At 41.5% G+C, this 22,627-nt stretch overlaps 1 protein-coding gene across 1 annotated transcript in view; it reads left to right on the top strand.

The window, feature by feature from the left end:
* Nucleotides 1-22,627, top strand: part of CAMK2A (calcium/calmodulin dependent protein kinase II alpha) — a 369,514-nt gene that overhangs the window by 301,144 nt on the left and 45,743 nt on the right. The window contains exon 13 of the mRNA XM_053718653.1: nt 495-535. Within this exon, the coding sequence (XP_053574628.1) occupies nt 495-535 (41 nt within the window). The remainder of the gene's footprint in view (nt 1-494; nt 536-22,627) is intronic.

The raw sequence follows: 22,627 nt of genomic DNA, 5'->3' as shown, positions 1-22,627 counted from the left end.
AAAAACCTAAAAGCCTATTATGCATTGACAGAGATGGTCAAAATATTGAAGAGAAAAAGGCAGAGTGATAAGAGATAAAGTAACAGGGGTAGATTATAAAAAGTGCTTTGCAACAGAGAGCAAAAATAGAAAAAGAGGGAAAATAGGGGAGTTTAGAACGATAACAGACAGAAGTAATCAACCAAGTGTTCCTGGCAAATGTAAAGAAAGTGGAAAACTCATAAGAAATTCTTATCCCTCAAGAGCTGGACCTAGGAACAATTTTCATTTGGATATCGGGTTTGCAAATGTTCACAACAACCTTTTGCTGAGTGAAATGTCTATCACAGTGAAGAAGTTGCCTTGTGGAGTTTTATATTGAACCCTCTTGGCTACCTTTTTTTCTTTTTCTGGTTTTGTGTCAATCACCATCATTTTCATAATGCTTCTTCTCGTCTTCTGTGTCCTGGTGGTCCCTGCACTGGGTCTTCTCACTGTCTACTTTCTCTTCCTAGGAGGAAAAAGTGGTAGCAACAAGAAAAACGATGGCGTAAAGGTAAGATCTGATCAGTCATAGATTGGTCTTAAGGAGATACACAGATTTTTTTTTTTATTAATTTAAAATTGTTTTATTACTAAATTTTCATCACAGTCAACTAACTTAAAATGAGGGAGGTTTCTATGTTCTAAAACTTGTAAGCTCTATGCAATAATGCATATTATTTATCAAATATTCTGACTATGTACTTAATTTGTTTGCATTTATAGCATGTCATTAACAATATGGGCAATGTACTGTAAAATCAGGTTTCCCTTAATGTGTTTACAATGACTTGTTATACCAATAGCAGAGCATAAAATGTGTCACAAATTGTTCCTTTAGATTGAATTTAATATATGAAATAGCTGATTTTGTTGTTTAAAACCACAACTTATAAAATGGACTGAGCTTGCAGGTTAATATCACTTTCTACACACGCAATTGATCCAAAGTACAAGAAAAAAGGAAAATTAATGTTTTATTACTTATCACTCCTACCCCCACTTGGGAGAGTACATTCTTCTGCTTGCTATGGTTGCATAGTTTTTCTAAAGCCAATACTCAAGTATTGATTTTTTTAGTATATTAAAAGTAAACAGCTATTTCCGATCCCAAAATAAAGGTAAATCAGTTATTTGTAAATAATTTAAGACATACCAGCAGGTCAGTGGAATAAAATTAAAGGGCAGAAAGTTTTACAGTACATTGTCCCTTTAACATATGTGCATAACATGAAAATTAATAGGTATTGGCATTTGTAATATGTTAACATTACATTAGCAATTGCAACTATGAGAAATATAAGTTGTTATTTTAAAATGTAATTAATATAACCATTACTATGCAATGACAGCACTAATAAACATATTGTTGATCGAAATGTGATTGTTATGCAGAAAGTTCCAAATTCCAGTAAAAATTGTCTCCTCTATTAAAAACAAATGTGACAAGATTTAAAAAAATGTCACTTAGTATTTATATAGAGATATTTTATAAACTACTGTACTAAGGTAAGTCTATATATGTATTGCACCAAAGCATATTTTATAAAGTGGGCTGAGAAACATTTGTGTTTAAAATTATCAAAATTTAGGATTTCTAGGAGATTTTATTAAATTACAAGAATCCTGCAATACAATTAATCTGCTTCTCGCAGTATAGTAGGTAAACATCAGTGAGACGTGAGGGGGGCAATGTAAAGTTATAAATTATATATTTGCTCATATTCACCCAGATTACAAATTATGCGCTAAACCGGTTGCGTAAATAATAAAAAAAAAAATAGCAGTATCACACTCTCCATAGCGCTGCCATTACAAGTTACGGAATAAACTTCTTTTGTTGAGCGTTATGGTGCAAAAACCATGGTGCGTTATGGTACAAAAATCAAGGCCTGACTAGATGTGCTCATGCACGTTTTCCCCCATAGACATCAATGTAGAGAAAGTGTTAGAAAAAAAACTAACACCTGCCATCATGGAATGGTGATCGCTATAAGGCAATCCCCATTGATGTCTATGGGGAAAAGAAAGTTATGTTAAAACCTAACACCCTAACATAAACCCCTAGTCTAAATACCCCTAATCTGCTGTCGCCGACACAAAATAAAGTTATTAACACCTAAACTGCCGCCCCCGACATCACCGGCACTAAATAAAACTATTAACCCCTAAACCACCGGCCCCCCACATTGCTACTACTATAATAAAGTTATTAACCCCTAAACCGCCGGCCACCCACATCGCTATTACTATAATAAAGTTATTAACCCCTAAACCGCCAGTCCCCCCATTGCAACACACTAAATTAAACTATTAACCCCTAAACCTAACTATCCCCTATACTTAAAATTAAATTTACAATATAACTATCTTAAAATAAATAAAAACATACCTATGAAATAAAAAAAACTAAGATTAAACTGTAAATTAACCTTACATTACTATATAAAAAAATTAACGAAAAATAAAAAACTTAAGTTACAAAATTTAAAAATCCTAACACTACAAAAAAAACAAAAAAAACATAACATTATAAAAAATAACAAACACTAAAATTACGAAAAATAAAAAAACTCTAAGATTACAAAAATAATAAACAAAATTATCCAAAATAATAAAAATTAAACCTAATCTAATAGCCCTATAAAAACAAAAATACCACCCCAAAATAAAAACACCCCCTAACCTAACAAACTACCAATAGCACTTAAAAGGGCCTTTTGTAGGGCATTGCCCTAAGTTAAACATCTCTTTTACATTAAAAAATTACAAAGTCCCCCCTAACAGTAAAACCCAACACCCAACCAACCCCCCAAAATAAAAAAAAATTAGTTTAAAAAAAACCTAAGATACCCATTGCCCCTAAAGGGGCATTTGTATGGGCATGTCTATCTTCATCCAGGGCGAAGGCGGCACATAGCGGAGGTGACCGCAGAACAGGACCGGCGACTGGAGAGCCATCCAGCGTGGAGGATCCTCTTCATGCGATCGATGCAGCACACTGAAGATTGAATGCAAGGTACCCCTTTTATATTGGGGTGCCATTGCATTCCTATTGGCTGAAGAATTCAAATCAGCCAATAGGATGAGAGCTGCTAAAATCCTAAAAATATATTTTCTCTTGTTAAGTGTATCCAGTCCACGGATCATCCATTACTTGTGGGATATTCTCCTTCCCAACAGGAAGTTGCAAGAGGATCACCCACAGCAGAGCTGCTATATAGCTCCTCCCCTCACTGCCATATCAAGTCATTCTCTTGCAACTCTCAACAAAGATGGACATAGTAAGAGGAGAGTGGTGTATTATAGTTAGTTTTTTAACTTCAATCAAAAGTTTGTTATTTTTAAATGGTACCGGAGTGTACTGTTTCATCTCAGGCAGCATTAGAAGAAGAATCTGCCTGTGATTTCTATGATCTTAGCAGAAGTAACTAAGATCCACTGCCGTTCTCACATATTCTGAGGAGTGAGGTAACTTCAGAGGGGGAATGGCGTGCAGGTTTTCCTGCAATAAGGTATGTGCAGTTAACATATTTCTAGGGATGGAATTTGCTAGAAAAATGCTGCTGATACCGGATTAATGTAAGTTAAGCCTTAAATGCAGTGATAGCGACTGGTATCAGGCTTATTAACAGAGATACATACTCTTATAAAAGTGTAATATAAAACGTTTGCTGGCATGTTAATCGTTTTTATATATGTTTGGTGACAAAACTTATTGGGGCCTAGTTTTTTCCACATGGCTGGCTTGATTTTTGCCTAGAAACAGTTTCCTGAGGCTTTCCACTGTTGTAATATGAGTGGGAGGGGCCTATTTTAGCGCTTTTCTGCGCAGCTAGAATTACAGACTGAGACACTCAGCTTCCTTCTGCATGATACAGGACATCTCTGAAGGGCTCAAAAGGCTTCAAAGTCGTGTTTGAGGAGGGTAACAACCACAGTAGACTGTGGCAGTTGTTGTGACTGTGTTTAAAAAACGTTTTTGTCATTTATTATTCCCGTTTTGGTATTAAGGGGTTAATCATCCATTTGCAAGTGGGTGCAATGCTCTGCTGACTTGTTACATACACTGTAAAAATTTCGTTAGTGTAACTGCCTTTTTTCACTATTATTTCAAATTTTGTCAAAATTTGTTTCATTTAAAGGCACAGTAACGTTTTTTATATTGCTTGTTAACTTGCTTTAAAGTGTTTTCCAAGCTTGCTAGTCTCATTGCTAGTCTGTACAAACATGTCTGAAACAGAGGATACTTGTTCATTATGTTTAAAAGCCATGGTGGAGCCCCATAGGAGAATGTGTACTAAATGTATTGATTTCACCTTAAACAGTAAAGATCAGTCTTTATCTATAAAAGAATTGTCACCAGAGGGGTCTGTCGAAGGGGAAGTTATGCCGACTAACTCTCCCCACGTGTCGGACCCTTCGCCTCCCGCTCAAGGGACGCACGCTAATATGGCGCCAAGTACATCAGGGATGCCCATAGCGATTACTTTGCAGGACATGGCTGCAATCATGAATAATACCCTGTCAGAGGTATTATCCAGATTGCCTGAATTGAGAGGCAAGCGCGATAGCTCTGGGGTTAGACGAGATACAGAGCGCGTAGATGCTGTAAGAGCCATGTCTGATACTGCGTCTCTGAATCGGGAGACCTGATTCAGAGATTTCTAATTTTAAATTTAAGCTTGAGAACCTCCGTGTATTGCTTGGGGAGGTATTAGCTGCTCTGAATGACTGTGACACAATTGCAGTGCCAGAGAAATTGTGTAGGCTGGATAAATACTATGCAGTGCCGGTGAGTACTGATGTTTTTCCAATACCTAAAAGGCTTACAGAAATTATTAGTAAGGAGTGGGATAGGCCCGGTGTGCCCTTTTCCCCACCTCCTATATTTAGAAAAATGTTTCCAATAGATGCCACTACACGGGACTTATGGCAGACAGTCCCTAAGGTGGAGGGAGCAGTTTCTACTTTAGCAAAGCGTACCACTATCCCGGTTGAGGACAGTTGTGCTTTTTCAGATCCAATGGATAAAAAATTAGAGGGTTACCTTAAGAAAATGCTTATTCAACAAGGTTTTATTTTACAGCCCCTTGCATGCATTGTGCCTGTCACTGCTGCGGCGGCATTCTGGTTTGAGGCCCTGGAAGAGGCCATCCATACAGCTCCATTGACTGAAATTGTTGACAAGCTTAGAACTCTTAAGCTAGCTTAACTCATTTGTTTCTGATGCCATTGTTCATTTGACTAAACTAACGGCTAAGAATACCGGATTCGCCATCCAGGCGCGGTGGGCGCTATAGCTCAAATCCTGGTCAGCTGATGTGACTTCAAAGTCTAAATTACTCAACATTCCTTTCAAGAGGCAGACCTTATTCGGGCCTGGTTTGAAAGAAATTATTGCTGACATTACTGGAGGTAAGGGTCATACCCTTCCTCAGGACAGGGCCAAATCAAAGGCCAAACAGTCTAATTTTCGTGCCTTTCGAAATTTCAAGGCAGGTGCAGCATCAACTTCCTCTGCTTCAAAACAAGAGGGAACTTTTGCTCAATCCAAGCAGGCCTGGAAACCTAACCAGTCCTGGAACAAGGGCAAGCAGGCCAGAAAGCCTGCTGCTGCCTCTAAGACAGCATGAAGGAGCGGCCCCCTATCCGATAACGGATCTAGTAGGGGGCAGACTCTCTCTCTTCGCCCAGGCGTGGGCAAGAGATGTTCAGGATCCCTGGGTGTTGGAGATCATATCTCAGGGATATCTTCTGGACTTCAAAGCTTCTCCTCCACAAGGGAGATTTCACCTTTCAAGATTATCTGCAAACCAGATAAAGAAAGAGGCATTCCTAAGCTGCGTACAAGATCTCCTTGTAATGGGAGTGATCCATCCAGTTCCGTGGACGGAACAAGGACAGGGGTTTTATTCAAATCTGTTTGTGGTACCCAAAAAAGAGGGAACCTTCAGACCAATTTTGGATTTAAAGATCCTAAACAAATTCCTCAGAGTTCCGTCATTCAAGATGGAAACTATTCGAACCATTTTACCCATGATCCAAGAGGGTCAGTACATGACCACAGTGGACTTAATGGATGCCTACCTTCACATTCCGATTCACAAGAATCATCATCAGTTCCTAAGGTTTGCCTTTCTAGACAGGCATTACCAATTTGTAGCTCTTCCATTCGGGTTGGCTACAGCCCCAAGAATTTTTACAAAGGTTCTGGGCTCACTTCTGGCGGTCCTAAGACCGCGAGGCATAGCGGTGGCTCCTTACCTGGACGACATCCTGATACAGGCGTTAAGCTTTCAAATTGCCAAATCTCATACAGAGATAGTTCTGGCATTCCTGAGGTCGCATGGGTGGAAAGTGAACGAAGAAAAGAGTTCTCTATCTCCTCTCACAAGGGTTTCCTTCCTAGGGACTCTAATAGATTCTGTAGAAATGAAAATTTACCTGACGGAGTCCAGGTTATCAAAACTTCTAAATGCTTGCCGTGTTCTTCACTCCATTCCGCGCCCCACGGTGGCTCAGTGCATGGAAGTAATCGGCTTAATGGTAGCGGCAATGGACATAGTGCCATTTGCGTGCCTGCATCTCAGACCGCTGCAATTATGCATGCTCAGTCAGTGGAATGGGGATTATACAGATTTGTCCCCTCTACTAAATCTGGATCAGGAAACCAGAGATTCTCTTCTCTGGTGGTTATCTTGAGTCCATCTGTCCAAGGGTATGACCTTTCGCAGACCAGATTGGACAATTGTAACAACAGATGCCAGCCTTCTAGGTTGGGGTGCAGTCTGGAACTCCCTGAAGGCTCAGGGTTCATGGACTCAGGAGGAGAAACTCCTCCCAATAAATATTCTGGAGTTAAGAGCAATAATCAATGCTCTTCTAGCTTGGCCTCAGTTAGCAACACTGAGGTTCATCAGATTTCAGTCGGACAACATCACGACTGTGGCTTACATCAACCATCAAGGGGGAACCAGGAGTTCCCTAGCGATGTCAGAAGTCTCCAAGATAATTCGCTGGGCAGAGACTCACTCTTGCCACCTGTCAGCGATCCATATCCCAGGTGTAGAGAACTGGAAGGCGGATTTTCTAAATCGTTTTCATCCGGGGGAGTGGGAACTCCATCCGGAGGTGTTTGCTCAATTGGTTCTCCGTTGGGGCAAACCAGAATTGGATCTCATGGCGTCTCGCCAGAAAGCTAAGCTTCCTTGTTACGGATCCAGGTCCAGGGACCCAGAAGCGGCACTGATAGATGCTCTAGCAGCGCCTTGGTTCTTCAACCTGGCTTATGTGTTTCCACCGTTTCCTCTGCTCCCTCGTCTGATTGCCAAAATCAAACAGGAGAGAGCATTGGTGATATTGATAGCGCCTGCGTGGCCACGCAGGACCTGGTATGCAGACCTAGTGGACATGTCATCCTTTCCACCATGGACTCTGCCTCTGAGACAATACCTTCTAATACAAGGTCCTTTCAATCATCCGAATCTACTTTCTCTGAGACTGACTGCATGGAGATTGAACGCTTGATCCTATCAAAGCGTGGCTTCTCCGAGTCAGTAATTGATACCTTAATACAGGCACGAAAGCCTGTCACCAGGAAAATTTACCACAAGATATGGCGTAAATATCTTCATTGGTGTGAATCCAAGAATTACTCATGGAGTAGGGTTAGGATTCCTAGGATATTGTCCTTCCTTCAAGAGGGTTTGGACAAAGGACTATCAGCTAGTTCTTTAAAGGGACAGATTTCTGCTCTGTCTATTCTTTTACAAAAGCGTCTGGCAGAAGTTCCAGACATTCAGGCATTTTGTCAGGCTTTAGTTAGAATTAAGCTTGTGTTTAAACCTGTTGCTCCTCCATGGAGCTTACACTTGGTTCTTAAAGTTCTTCAAGGGGTTCCGTTTGAACCCCTTCATTCTATTGATATCAAACTTCTATCATGGAAAGTTCTTTTTCTGATGGCTATTTCCTTGGCTCGAAGAGTCTCGGAGTTATCTGCCTTACATTGTGATTCTCCTTATCTGATCTTTCATTCAGATAAAGTTGTTCTGCGTACAAAACCTGGATTTTTACCTAAGGTGGTTTCTAACAAGAATATCAATCAAGAGATTGTTGTTCCATCATTATGTCCTAATCCTTCTTCAACGTAGGAACGTCTTTTGCATAATCTAGACGTAGTCCGTGCCTTGAAGTTTTACTTACAGGCTACTAAAGATTTTCGCCAAACATCTAACCTGTTTATTGTTTACTCTGGACAGAGGAGAGGTCAAAAGGCCTCGGCAACCTCTCTTTCTTTTTGGCTTCGGAGTATAATCCGTTTAGCCTATGAGACTTCTGGACAGCACCCTCCTGAAAGGATTACAGCTCATTCTACTAGAGCTGTGGCTTCCACCTGGGCCTTTAAAAATGAGGCCTCTGTTGAACAGATTTGCAAGGCTGCGACTTGGTCTTTGCTTCATACTTTTTCCAAATTTTCCAAATTTGATACATTTGCTTCTTCGGAGGCTGTTTTTGGGCGAAAGGTTCTACAGGCAGTGGTTCCTTCCGTTTAAGTTCCTGCCTTGTCCCTCCCATCATCCGTGTACTTTAGCTTTGGTATTGGTATCCCACAAGTAATGGATGATCCGTGGACTGGATACACTTAACAAGAAAAACATAATTTATGCTTACCTGATATATTTATTTATCTTGTAGTGTATCCAGTCCACGGCCCGCCCTGTCCTTTTCAGGCAGGTCTAAATTTTAATTAAACTACAGTCACCACTGCACCTTATGGTTTCTCCTTTCTCGGCTTGTTTCGGTCGAATGACTGGATATGGCAGTGAGGGGAGGAGCTATATAGCAGCTCTGCTGTGGGTGATCCTCTTGCAACTTCCTGTTGGGAGGGAGAATATCCCACAAGTAATGGATGATCCGTGGACTGGATACACTACAAGAGAAATAAATTTATCAGGTAAGCATAAATTATGTTTTCCAACATTACGTGGTCTCTTATTGGAACAAATGTTGAGACCAGGTTTATTAGGGTTTTGATTAGTAATGTCACCTTTAAAAAAACACCATATCACCTGCTGCTTCCGTATTGAATGTGGTAGCCACATATTTTGTATGGACGTTTTCAGCCGACATTATAATAGAAGACTTTGGCAGATCCCTCCATAAGGGTTTTAGACCTTTGGTTGCCTCCATTAACCAGCTATACTCAAAATTTGAATACCCACAACCATGCAACATGCACATTTAATTTCTACACACAGAAATAAACAGAGACATTAACAACAAATAAAGTGCTCCTGCGCCATTATGAATAAATAACCTATAGCAATTAGACATTTTAGAAAAATAAACTTAAAGATTAAAGGGACATTATACACTAGATTTTTCTTTGCATAAATGTTTTGTAGATGATCTATTTATATAGAATATATAGGTTTATATATATATATATATATATATATTTAAATAACATTGCACTGATTTTCAGACTCCAAAACAAGCCCCAAAGTTTTAGAAGTATACTGAAGTACATCTTCTCCAGCACACTCTTTTTTTTGTGTAGAGTCTTTTCATAGGGGGGGGGCTGCTCTTTTTGCTATAATACCACTTTCAGTGCGTATTCCAGCTAACCTTTTCAATGGAGCTAAACTGGGAGATTCTAAATAAGTTTTTAAAAGGTTTTTATACCGGATTTCTAGATCAGTATCTGTGCATATTATTCTTTATAGTGGTGTCTATTACAGGCAGTTATATGAAAATTGATAAATACGGTCCCTTTAAGACAATAGTCTGACTAGTTTCTGTCCTCTAAAGACTCATAGATATTGTTACCCCTGGGTGTTGTCTCGCTTAAAAGGAGTAGTAAAATAATAATATTGGTTAGAGAAAGAAGTAATAATCTTAACCCTTTAGTTTTTATTTGTATTATCTTTCATATAATCATCATATGAATGAATATATATATATATATATATATATATATATATATATATATATATATATATATATATATATATATATATATATATATATATATATATATATAATCCATACAAGTTGAAAAGTTTTACTTTTTCCTATTTTTAACACTGAGGGGACTAGTAAATGTTCCACTCTGTGTGTGTGTGTATATTCACACACACACAAAATAAATATGAGGATGGGATAGGAGAATGAGTGAACAGAGACATTAGTGAACTGGAAAAGGTTGTGTTTTTCTTTTTCCATCTAAACCAATTTGGTGCATTTAAGGCATATGTACAGCCAGTAACCCCATTCATAATTTGACCAGTGATTAAACCAGCTGAAAAGCTTGCTATATAATGGCTTTCAACACATAGCAAAGAAAAAGGACACCAGCGCTGCTGATAACAGACCAGATAAACTAGCAGACAAATTCAGTGTAAAATCAAATAACAAATGTGTACCACTTTATAGGCTATGGTCAAACCATAAGCAAATACTTTAACACTAAGAATAATAAAGAAACTCACAAAACAATCCAGGGAGGAGAATACCTAATAGGGAAACAGGTCAGAGGGGAACATAATGCCAGAATAGTCCACATAGAACATTCAGCTCAGCGAAACATAATACCACATACCCAGGTAAGGAGAGCAAAGTGCCAACATAGACCATAGGTTAGGGGAAAAAAATACCAGAGTATCCAGATTCAAGTCAGAGAAACATAATACCAAATAGAATATCTAGATAGGGGGACATAACTGACGACATAGGCAAAAAAAGGCTACCTTATCACAAAACCTCACCCCATTAGAGGGATCTGCTGCCATACACCACCTTCATATTTTGTCCATGTACAGATGCTATTTTTATTTCCTCTTCCCAGTCTGTATAAATCCCTTTTACTATGCACAGGGTAAAAAAATTGAAATGTATAACTTGTCAGAAGACCAAGGGATTTATGTCCCAAAATCGGACAGTACCTCTGTGTCCATAAACGTCATGAGGCTTGAGTGTGCCGTTAAATAAATGGTGTGTTACATTATAACTTATCAGTTCTTCCCACCTTTTGATATATGCGTTGGAAGTTATTATTCAGGATAGATGCAGTTTCTTTGTTTCTGCTGTATCAGCATTTTCTTCAGCATGTGTACAGTAAAGAGTGCATATGGTCATGAATCTTATTAAAACAGTCAAAGTGGATCATCCTAGTATAATTGCTTATCTACATATCTGTTTCAAATGTGCCCTTGACTGATTAGTATAGGTATTTAAATGGTACAAGACAAAGATATTTTTTAGCACATTCTATTTGTGAAAAGAAATGCACATTTGAAGAACTGCTTAGTGCTTAAAAACAAAACAAAATGAATATGAGTATAGTTTTCATTTTCTAATGCTCTCTTGCAATGAGTAAATCCATTTCAGTACCTGTGTACAAGATGTGCACACTATAAGAGTCACAGCAAAAGACTCCGCCATATGTAAAATCAGTAGCACCACCATATCTTCAAGACTATTAATAGCACAAGAGCAGAAAAAGAACAGGATATGGGGTCATAACCGCTTGGGTATGAATAAGAGTCTGTGACAAGAAACCTTGTTCTTTTTCTGCTCTTGCTCTAATGTTCTCTTGCACTTACGTTTGCCAAAAGTCCTCCACAATAATACTGGACAATTTGTTAGTGACTGGGCATGATGATATACACAGTGTACCCTCCCAACAGCTCTACCCTAGCCCTCACTCTTCATCCCACCATGCATGTTTTTCTGAGCAGTGACTTTACCCCATGGTTGCCAGTAACACATGTAAACAGACATGATTTACCCCCCCCCCTTTTCTGCTCCTCTCTCCTTTCTGCTCCATATTTGTAATGCATTGAGAGATAACAAATATGTAGCTGAAAGGAGAGAGGAGCAAGTGCCCCTGTTTTTAATAAATTTTTTAAAAACTGGGCACTTTAGCATCAAAATTGACATTCACTTTAAATACAGTGCAAGTGGAGGTTGTCGGGCTGTCCAGTAAAATCTTCACAAAAATACCAGACGCATAAATGCCCAGTTTGTAAAGTCACTGGGGCCGATTTATCATGCCCCATATGCACCTGTTTCTGCGCGATTGGGTTGATTGACACCCGCTGCAGGGGGCAGCATTACACAAGCATTTTACTAGAAATGCTTGTGCAATGATAAATGCCGACAGCGTATGCTGTCGGCATTTATCGATGTGCGGCGGACAAGATCCGCTTGCAATATGATAATTCGGCCCCAGTAACTTTAAAAATTGGGCATTTGGGGGGGCGGAGTTAACTGCCTGACTGAGTAGTCGCAGCAGAGTGCTGCTCTGGGTAGAAAAACGAATAAAACCTTGTTTTCTGTGGATATAAACTGGATAATTGGGAATTGCTACTTCTCCTAAGTCACCCTGCCTGTGGGACCGCTCAAAAGACTGACCATTATAGAAATTGTGCATTCAGCCGGAGCTGTTGCACAGACTCTGAGAGGCCTACTGCGGTGAGATTTGCACGCCATTCTAGCGCAGCCTAACATCGTACCCAACTGCAGCCAGTCTTCAGCGCCGGAGGGTCGGGGCTCCGCTCCGGAGCTGAAGAGGCACTATCCACAGTGACTCCCTTAGATCGGACCTGGGAGTGTGAAGCTGGGCAACCCGCCCCTGTACGCGATCCCGCTCGGACCCCCACAGAAGTTCCCAGAAGTTACCGGAGGGTGCTTAGTCTCATGCAGCGCCCTGGAAAAGTGTTCCGGTCGAGAGGTGGTGAGGGGCCGAGTGGGTAAGTACAGCAGTCCGCTAACTCCATTTTTGTTGCTGGGGTCCTGTGGCGCGAAAAGACGCCATCTTACCTCCCCTGAGCCCTTCTTGTGCTACTGCCGCATTAGTCCCGACCAGCTGAAATAGTACCTTGCATCTACTAATCCCCCTAGCTTTGTGCACTGAGGTGCTATATCGGGAGTTCGGGAGCTCAGACGTTATTTTAAAGACAGACCATATCTCTTGCTCCTTTGCTCCCAGTTAACCACGGACTTATTATTTCAAGGGGATAATTTAAACTGCAGTGCAGTGGATGGGCCTCAGATTTAGTAACCCTCGCAAGTTTGTGTTTTCGCCCCCCAGGCTCTAGAGCTCTGCCAGTTAAGGGGGATTCAAATCAAACAGTGATATAGGCTTTTAAGCCCTGAGACTTCCAACAACATAGGATTTGTATTATATCAAAGTCATTTTGCTTACTTCTGGAAGGCATAAAACTCAGCATCTGCCCAATCATTGAAGACTGCCCAGTTGCAACCTAGATTGCCCCAGAGGTTGCATATACCACGTAACCTGATCTCTCTCCCCCCTTTCCCGCCGGCCCACCTTGCCTGCGGGTCATACCCCTAATACCTTATCCTACATCGCCCTACAGAGGTAATACCCCAGGAGAAAGATTAGTTGTACAGAAGTATACTTTGGGCAAGCTAACAGATTTTCCTATGTTACAGTAGTGACTAGGACCCCAAGAAACGCCTATAGTTTCCCCCTTTCTACCAAGAGGCCTTAAGACGCCTTAACATGTAAGCCCACTTACCAACAGCCCACACCCCCGCCAACCCATGAGCACCTAACTAACATACCAAAGTAAGCGGATTCCCACTGAAGGAAGACAATATAACAAAGGGGAGAAAAGCAAGACAGCTTAAGTTTATGCTCAGGGGCACTGATACAGGATGTCTCAGCTTTATAAAAGAAAACAAAAATCACACAATACCCCAAAGAGAACGGTCGCTGACCATTTCCAGCATCCAAATAGGATGACACATACCAGAACTGAAGATGAGGGGTCTGACACTGGGAGCCTCTCGGATACCCACCCTGGCAAAACATTAACAAAAAGGGCCTCTCGACTAACATCAATAGAGGGTGCCCCAAACAACCTAATGGACTCTATCACAACATTACTAGCATCCCATCATGACTCCCTATCGAAGAAATTTGACAAGTCCCATGCTGACCTTAAAAAAGATATAGGCAGCATTGGGGAACGCACAGATGCACTTGAGCGCAGACAGGAAGATCTTGCAGTGGATCATACGAACCTCCTCAGCTATTCTCAATGTTTGGCCGGTCAGATAACAGACCTAGAACCAAAATTGGCGGACCGGGAGGACAGGTCACGCCGTAATAACATACGAATTAAAGGGATTCCAGAGACTGTCTCACCCCAGGACCTAGACACTTACCTGCAGGACCTATTTAAAGTGACACTGGGTCCCGACCTAGGCAATGAAACCCTTATCGACAGAGCGCATAGAGCGGTCAGACCTAGATCTGCAGACGAGGGGAAACCTCGTGATGTTATAGCCAAGCTCCACTACTACACATTCCGAGAAAAGATCCTCAGAGCTCTTGCTAGAGAAAAGTCATTACCAGACAAATATGCCGACTTGCAGATCTTCCCTGATCTTTCTCCACACACGCTTCAGCTCCGAAGGTATTACCAACCATACACAAAGATCCTTAGGGATAAGGGATTCAAATATAGATGGGGCTACCCAGTGCGTCTGTTCATCACCAAAGATAGCCAACAATATCTCGCCACAACACCGCAACAAGCCAGATAACTTTTGCAGAAATGGGAACTATTCCCGCCGGATCCAGAAGATCACGAACCGGGCCCCACCAAGAGCAATGGACTTCGGGCCGCTGCACCAACCTGGAGGCCACTTCCACAACGTCCAATATCCACTTCCAAAAGATCATTGGACACTAGAGATTCACCCCTAACAGAAGATACATAGGGAATCCGCTTACAGCCCTATGAACACAATTTGACACTTATCCAGAGACGTTGGGTTTCTCCCACGTATACCCTCCAAGAGGGGCTCAAGACCACAGATGAAGATGGGTGAGACTTTCAGATACCATACCAACTTGAATTGACTGACTTTATATTTCCATAAACTAGCGGTTTAATTGATAACTTTAATGTATACAGTAGTTTGAATACAGGTTGTCATTGTTTTTATTGCCACCCTAACCATAGAATGTTCAATACATACACCAGTAGTGTCTAATGTGATCAGACTGGACTATTCTTCAACCTAACATGGACTGAATAGAACCTTTATTACAACATTACCGGACTGTGAAATACCATGATAAGGACCCAGATTACTGACTCTACACTATACCTCCTGACCTTTTCCATGACTCCACAACTAGTGAGACCACATCACCCTCACCTCTACATATTAGTGTAACAACATTCAACTGTCAAGGGTACTAGAACCACTATCGCTTCTTCAAGACAGTAAGGCCTGAGGTAACAGCCCAATTAATGCCATACTATAAGCTCAATTTTGCTCAGTGACAGACCCAGCTCTGACTGTAGACGGAAGACCCCCTACTGCACTTGACAATGCATTAGATATCTGGGATGACCAAAACACACCGACTCTTTAACCCCGCCATGACTCACGGTCAGATACCTACACAGTCCTGATTACATGTTACCTCACACCCCTTGCCAAATACCTACTTGGTTTGAGAGTGGAGAACATCCCCCCTCTGGTTTAATTACAATTATATGTTCATGTTCATTAATGTTTGCTATGTTACAAGTTTATTTGAGTATGTTATGTTATATCCATGTTTATATCGTGAAAGCAAAGCTGCTTTCTGGGTTTGGCGGGATTATGGCTGCCTTTTGCTAATCTCCGCCCCACAAACATAGTTGTGTCCACCTGATAGACTTCAGGGGAGACACTCATTGCGAAAGTGATTTTCTTGACACTTTTTTTTTTCCTCACCACTTCCTCCTTAGAGTAATATTTAGGACATTTGATTTTTCAATCACAGCAGGCACTCCAGTTTGGTAGATTCCCGTGTCTGGCTCCTCGACAGTAAACAGTGCAACCGCCATATTTCCCACCCGGACCCTACCCTTTCCTTTACCCGCAACTGATATTAATAATGGCCCCAATTCAAATAGCTACTCTTAACGCACAAGGACTAAACTCCCCAACGAAGAGGAAACTTTTGCTTAATTATATCCATACCCACAAGGTCCATATCTTGTTTCTCCAGGAGACACATTGGTCAGGGGACTCTCACACCATTAGGTACTCACGATATTTCCCCATTTGCGAAATGGCTTCAAATACTGCAGGGAAGACCCGTGGAGTGGCAATCCTACTCAGTAGAGACTTAACCTTCACACTAGACCATGTAGAGAAAGATACTGAGGGTAGATACCTTATACTAATTTGTACGCTTAATGGCGTACAATATACCTTAGCCTCAGTATATGCACCAAACGCAAAACAGATCCCCTTCGTAAGGCGGTTCCTCGCCAGGGTTGACCAGCTTAAAAGAGGCCATCTAGTCATAGGAGGAGACTTTAATATGGTGTGGGACCCACGCAAAGACAAGAGATCTTTCCTTACCACCCACTCAGAAGAAATGTCTCGTCACTCTCCAATGCCTTCCGAAAACTTATGTTCCAACATAACCTATACGATGCATGGAGATGCTTAGCCCCTTCAAACACAGATTTCACACACTATTCTAAAGCCCACAACTCGTTCTCAAGGATCGACTATGTCATATGCGACTCCTGGTCCTTAGACAAAATGACGAATCCAACTATCCAACCATGCACATGGTCAGATCATGACATGGTCTACCTAGACTTTTCCGAATTACAGACCTTCACTACCAGACCCCCCTGGAGGCTCTCTGACCACCTACTGACTGAGAGAGAGATGCCATCCCTTCTCAGGGAGATAACTGACTTTCTAACACATAATGACACAGGAACCACAGACCTAGACATGGTCTGGGCAGCCTTTAAGGCGTTTCTGAGAGGGTACTTCATTAAGACGTTAGCCCATCACCGAAAATCAGGTAACCAATCTTTAGCCAAGCTCTATGGAGACCTCTATACTCTAGAGACCACTAACAAATCAAGCCCTGAATCCCGATTATCCCAACAGATAGGCCGCATTAGGGAAGAAATAGCCAAACGGGAAACCCTGCGAGTGCAAGACAACTTACATAGACTTAAACAGCTATACTACTACAAAGGCAATAGAGCAGACAGGCTGTTAGCCAATAAGCTCAGAAAACGCACACAGCAGAGTAGGATAGCCTCCATCACCACCCAACAGGGCCCAGTTCACTCCCCTAAAGCAATAGGAGTGGCCTTTGCAGATTATTACTCCTCCCTCTATAATATTGCGTCGACTGAGCAGATCAATGAAGCCACCCCGGACGACATTCGTCGGTTCCTGGGAGACTTGAACCTGCCTACATTAACAGATGATGCCAGAGCTGCACTAACACGGCAATTTACTCTGGAGGAAGTCAGCATGGCTATAGCCGATCTGGCCCCCCACAAAGCCCCGGGACTGGATGGATTCACGGTCACCTTCTATCAGAACCTCAGTTCTATACTTTCTCCAATTCTACTCCGTCTCTTTAATAGAGTGGCCCAGCGCGGTGAGTTCCTTCCGGAATTTCTGGAGGCCAACATCACCACAATCCATAAGGAGGGTAAGGATCCATCGCTATGCTCCAGCTACAGGCCCATCTCGCTCATTAATGTTGACGCCAAGATCTATGCCAAGATCCTCGCCAACAGACTGAATGTACATCTTCAGTCACTCATACATCTTGACCAAGTGGGCTTTGTCCTTAATAGACAAGGTTCTGATAATACTCGCCGCCTCTTGAACATATACGCAGAAGTGGCAGATTTGGGCCTGCCCATGCTCACTCTGTCACTTGACGCTGAAAAAGCGTTTGACAGAGTGAGGTGGGACTACTTAACCCAGACCATGGAGGCGTTCGGCCTACCGGATACATACATCAGAGCCGCTATGGCGCTCTATTCATGCCCCACTGCTGTGGTGAGGGGTTTGGGTTTCTGCTCCCCTACAATACGGATAGCGAACGGGACGAGGCAGGGTTGCCCCCTGTCCCCCTTACTGTTCGTACTAGCGATCGAACCCCTAGGCGCAGCCATTAGGAAATGCCCTGAAATACAGGGGCTCCAGCTCCATCACACCATCCAGAAGCTGGCTCTGTTCACGGACGACCTCACGGTCTTCCTTACGGATCCTTTGGATTCCCTCCCTCCATTATTTTGCTTACTGCAGAAATTTGGCGAACTTTCCTATTACAAAATAAATGTTAACAAAACTGAAGTGTACTCTCTTAACCTCCCCTTGGAGGAGGAACACAGCATTCGACTCCTATACCCTTTTAATTGGTCCACCAAGGGGATTAGACACCTAGGAGTGTTTCTCTCTCACTCTAAACAAATCATCATTAAAGAAAACTATGAGAAACTGCTGAAGGAGATTACATTCGAATTGACCACCAATAGATATAGTGAGATCTCGTGGTTCGGTAGAGTGGAGGCCCTCAAAATGATGGTCCTACCCAGACTCACATACGCGTTTCGATGTATCCCCATCCCAATTCCGATCTCTCTGACTCGGAAGTTCCAGACTGTCTTCAATGCCTACACCTGGCAAGATAAAAGACCTTGAGTTGCAGCCCATATACTACAAATGCCTGTAGAGAAGGGTGGAGCGGGTCTTCCTAATGTGAGGAAATACCATGAGGCAGCAATGATCACCCATGCCTCAGCGTGGGGCAATGACCTGCCGGCGACCAGATGGAGAGAGATAGAGCAGGCTTCCTTGCCGGCACTGGTGGAATTAGAGGACCTTCTATGGCTTCCGCCGCATTGGCGGACAAAAATTCATATCTCTAATGGTATAGTCAAGGGATGCCAGGAAGCCTGGTTGAAACTGAGACATAGCAGACTCATTGCCCCGCACCCCTCGCCTGCACATTCTATCCGGGGCCTCCTCCTGGGATTATCTGATATCCCCACCAGCTCGTGGTCTACCACGGGAGTGGCTTCTTTGTCTGATTTCTATGATAACAGGAGACTGAAAGCCCATACGACCATGCTAGCCCTACCTGCAGTGGCCCCGAGGTTTCACTTCACACTCCTACGCCTCCGAGCGCTTATGAAATCCTGGGGCTTCTTAGAAGATGAATTGAGGGTCCCCACACTGTGGGAACAGAGATGGAGGGCCAATCTCCAACTCTACAAACCTCTTACTGTGCATTATCAGTGCCTATTAGGGGACTCCATCCCCTCTAAAAGGATCCATATGGAGGCATGGGAAAAAGACTTGCAATTTACCTACCCATTAGAAGTATGGGAGGAAACAATCAGTATCACTAAAAAGGCTACTCACTGTGTTACTTTGTACGAGCTCTATTTCAAAATCATTACGAGATGGCATTTAGTACCCACTAAACTGCAAAGACTCTATCCCGATCACTCGCCCATGTGCTGGCGGGAATGTGGTGAACGGGGCACCCCGACCCATGTCTGGTGGTCTTGCCCAAGATTGACAGAATTGAAACACTGGGACCGGCTTTGGCGCTTCTGCATATAGGGGTAGACTCGCTCCCTAGCATTAAACGAAATTTACTTACATACATCCTCATTTCCACAAAGCTGTTGGTAGCCAGAAACTGGAAGAAAAGCCAGCCCCCCAAATGGCGGGGAGTAATAGAATGTGTGAACTACATTAGAAGCATGGAGACCTATGTCTATAGTGAACGTAAGAAATTGTCAGATTTCTGCCTTATCTGGGAACCTTGGGACACCCACATGTCTGATACAATGCACAACCAGACTGCACAACACCTGACCTTACCGACACACCCTTAGAGACCTCCCCCGACACCCTGTTAAGTGAGGAAGCCAGACACGGGACGACCAAGAGAGCCAGTGGCTGGATTATTACGGCCTCTCTTGTCTCCCACACAATGCACGCTGTGAAGCTAGACCTCATCGTTGCTCTCTCACTCGTTATGCCTACAACATCTGTTTTTTTTTATTTTGCAATAGCCCTAATGACTCTACCTACTGTCTTTAAAGCCGTCCTAGTTACATAACCACTAGATTGGGCAAATGTGTTCTGTACTGCCCAGTTTGATTCTAAAATGACGGCCTCTGTAAAAACGAGGTACGTGTTCTATCCGAGGTGTTTACACGCCTCATGCCTTAAAGTTTATGTATCATGTTATGTTATTGTTTATATTTGTTCAAATGCATAAGCTGTATGCCATTTGACTTACCTCAATAAAAACTATTTAAAAAAAAAAAAAAACTGGGCATTTATGTGTCTGGTATTTTTGTGAAGATTTTACTGGACAGCCCGACAACCTTACTTGCACTGTATTTAAAGTGAATGTCAATTTGGATGCTAAAGTGCCCGGTTTTTAAAAATTCAATTAAAAACAGGGGCACTTTAATTCATCAAAATTTACATTTCACTCCTGTTGAGAAAAAAAAACAAACTTACCTTTTAATCTTCACAGCAGCTCCAGCTTCCTCCGGTTGTTGCAAGCCATTTCTGATGTCAGAAATGATGGATAGGTCATCCTCCAATCATGGCTTCCCCCCCCCCCGGGGGAATCGGTGTCTGATTCAACACCGTGATTGGAGGAAGACGGATTCCTCATTTTCGACCCAGGAAGAGGTTTTGCGACAGGTGAAGGAAGCTGGAGCGGTAAGTTTTGTTTTTCTCAACAGGAGTGAAATGTAAATTTTGATGAATTAAAGTGCCCATGTTTTTAATAAAATTTTTAAAACCGGGCACTTTAGCATCAAAATTGACATTCACTTTAAAAATAATGTTTGAGATTAGTTATATACAAATTACAATGTTTCTGCATCTGCTGTAGAGAAAATATACATTATAAACCATTCTTATAAAAATATGCATTATAAACCATTGTTAGAAAAGGATTTGCCAACTAATTTGCAGAATGTTGATACATTTCTAAAGTGACAGTAAACCTTAAAAATGACTGCACTGTATTAAAAACACTGCATATGCAGTGTTTTCTCCAGCACCTTTTTAGCAGGTGCACCACCAGGCGGGTTTTACTGACCACCTGGCTACAATTTTAGCCAATATTAAAAATGTTTATTTTTTTATTGCACAAATTATCATTAAATACATGTATGTTAAATTATGCAATTAATTTGTGCTTTGGATAGCAAAAAAAATAGCCTTAAAATAACATGATCACATTGACGGTTGCATGATTTAATTTTTCTAGCAAGTGTTTACATTAGAACTTTGTTCCATTCTAAACACTTGCCCCCCAGCATAAAAAAAGGTTAAATGGACAGTGTATACAAATGTGCTGCAGAAACAACCTTTTGAATAGGCTGGGCTGTCACTGTCACCTCCAACTAGTTTCTGTCAGGTCCTCTTGTTTACCTAGATTTTCTGTAGTCGTTACTGAAGGCAAAATATGCTATTTCAAATGACAAAATAAAGGCAAAGCATTTAATACACTGCAGCAATAAAATTGATCACTGGGGAGCAGAATACATTTTACTATACTTATTTCTTACACATTTCTTAATTCATCAATGTAATCATAATTTCTTATAGTGCTCTATCAATAACATTGACTAATGTTACTAGACTGGGTGTAAGTGTGTATGTCCAAGGATTGACGGGTTAATGTATTCAGACAAAGCAGCTGATAAGGGTTCCTTGTATTTAAAGAGACACTGAACCCACATTTTTTCTTTTGTGATTCAGATAGAGTATGCAATTTTAAGCAGCTTTCTAATTTAATTTAATTTATTTTATCAAATTTTCTTCATTCTCTTGGTATCTTTATTTGAAATGCAAGAATGTAAGGTTAGATGCCAGCCCATTTTTGATGAATAACCTGGGTTGTTCTTGCTGATTGGTGGATAAATTCACCCACCAATAAAAAGTGCTGTCCAGTGTTCTGAACCAAAAAATAGCTTAGATGTCTTCTTTTTCAAATAAAGATAGCAAGAGAATGAAGAAAAAATGATAATAGGAGTAAATTAGAAAGTTGCTTAAAATTTCATGCTCTATCTGAATCACGAAAGAAAAAAATGTGGATTCAGTGTCCCTTTAATGCTGGTGCAGGAACATACATTCAAATGGGCTGCTATCTCTCTCCTCACTGGGGCATTATTTTCTGCTTTTGCATCTTGCTTGCATAGCTTTTCTATAGAAAAACATGCAGTATTACATTTTTCAGTATAAGGGACAGTTTCATCAGGCAAAAGCAGCTATTTCAATTGACAAAATGAAAGTAAAGGATATATTTGTAAACAATGTAATATGCTGAAGCTGGTAAAATTTATCACTGGAAACACATTTTAAAGGGAGAACATTTTATAATGCAATGTCCCTTTGAGTCTGAGGTATGGTTTGGACATAGTTTGACTGTCCTTGGGCTCCGTTTTTATTATTGGTGTGAGAATCGGATGTTACTTCTGAGGAACAATTTGGACATTATGATTGGTTCTAGGTTTCCTGTAGGGAATATGCAAATTAAATAGTTAAAAGAGGGACTGCTGGACATCCTCCAAGTGTGATTGGTGGTATGCTAGTGCATTGTTTCTCAACCACGGTCCTCAAGTACCCCCTACAGGTCAGGTTTTCATTATAGCTGAACCAGTGCACAGGTAAAATAATCATCTGATGGGTGAGAGCAGGTTAGTAACCATGGTGTTACTGATCAGCTGAGTACTTCACCTGTGCACTGGTTAAT

The sequence above is a fragment of the Bombina bombina genome, chromosome 6 (genome assembly GCF_027579735.1).
Source record: "Bombina bombina isolate aBomBom1 chromosome 6, aBomBom1.pri, whole genome shotgun sequence".
Lineage (NCBI taxonomy): Eukaryota > Metazoa > Chordata > Amphibia > Anura > Bombinatoridae > Bombina > Bombina bombina.
The sequence above is the reverse complement of the archived record's forward strand: the minus strand, read 5'-3'. Positions and strand labels throughout refer to the sequence as shown.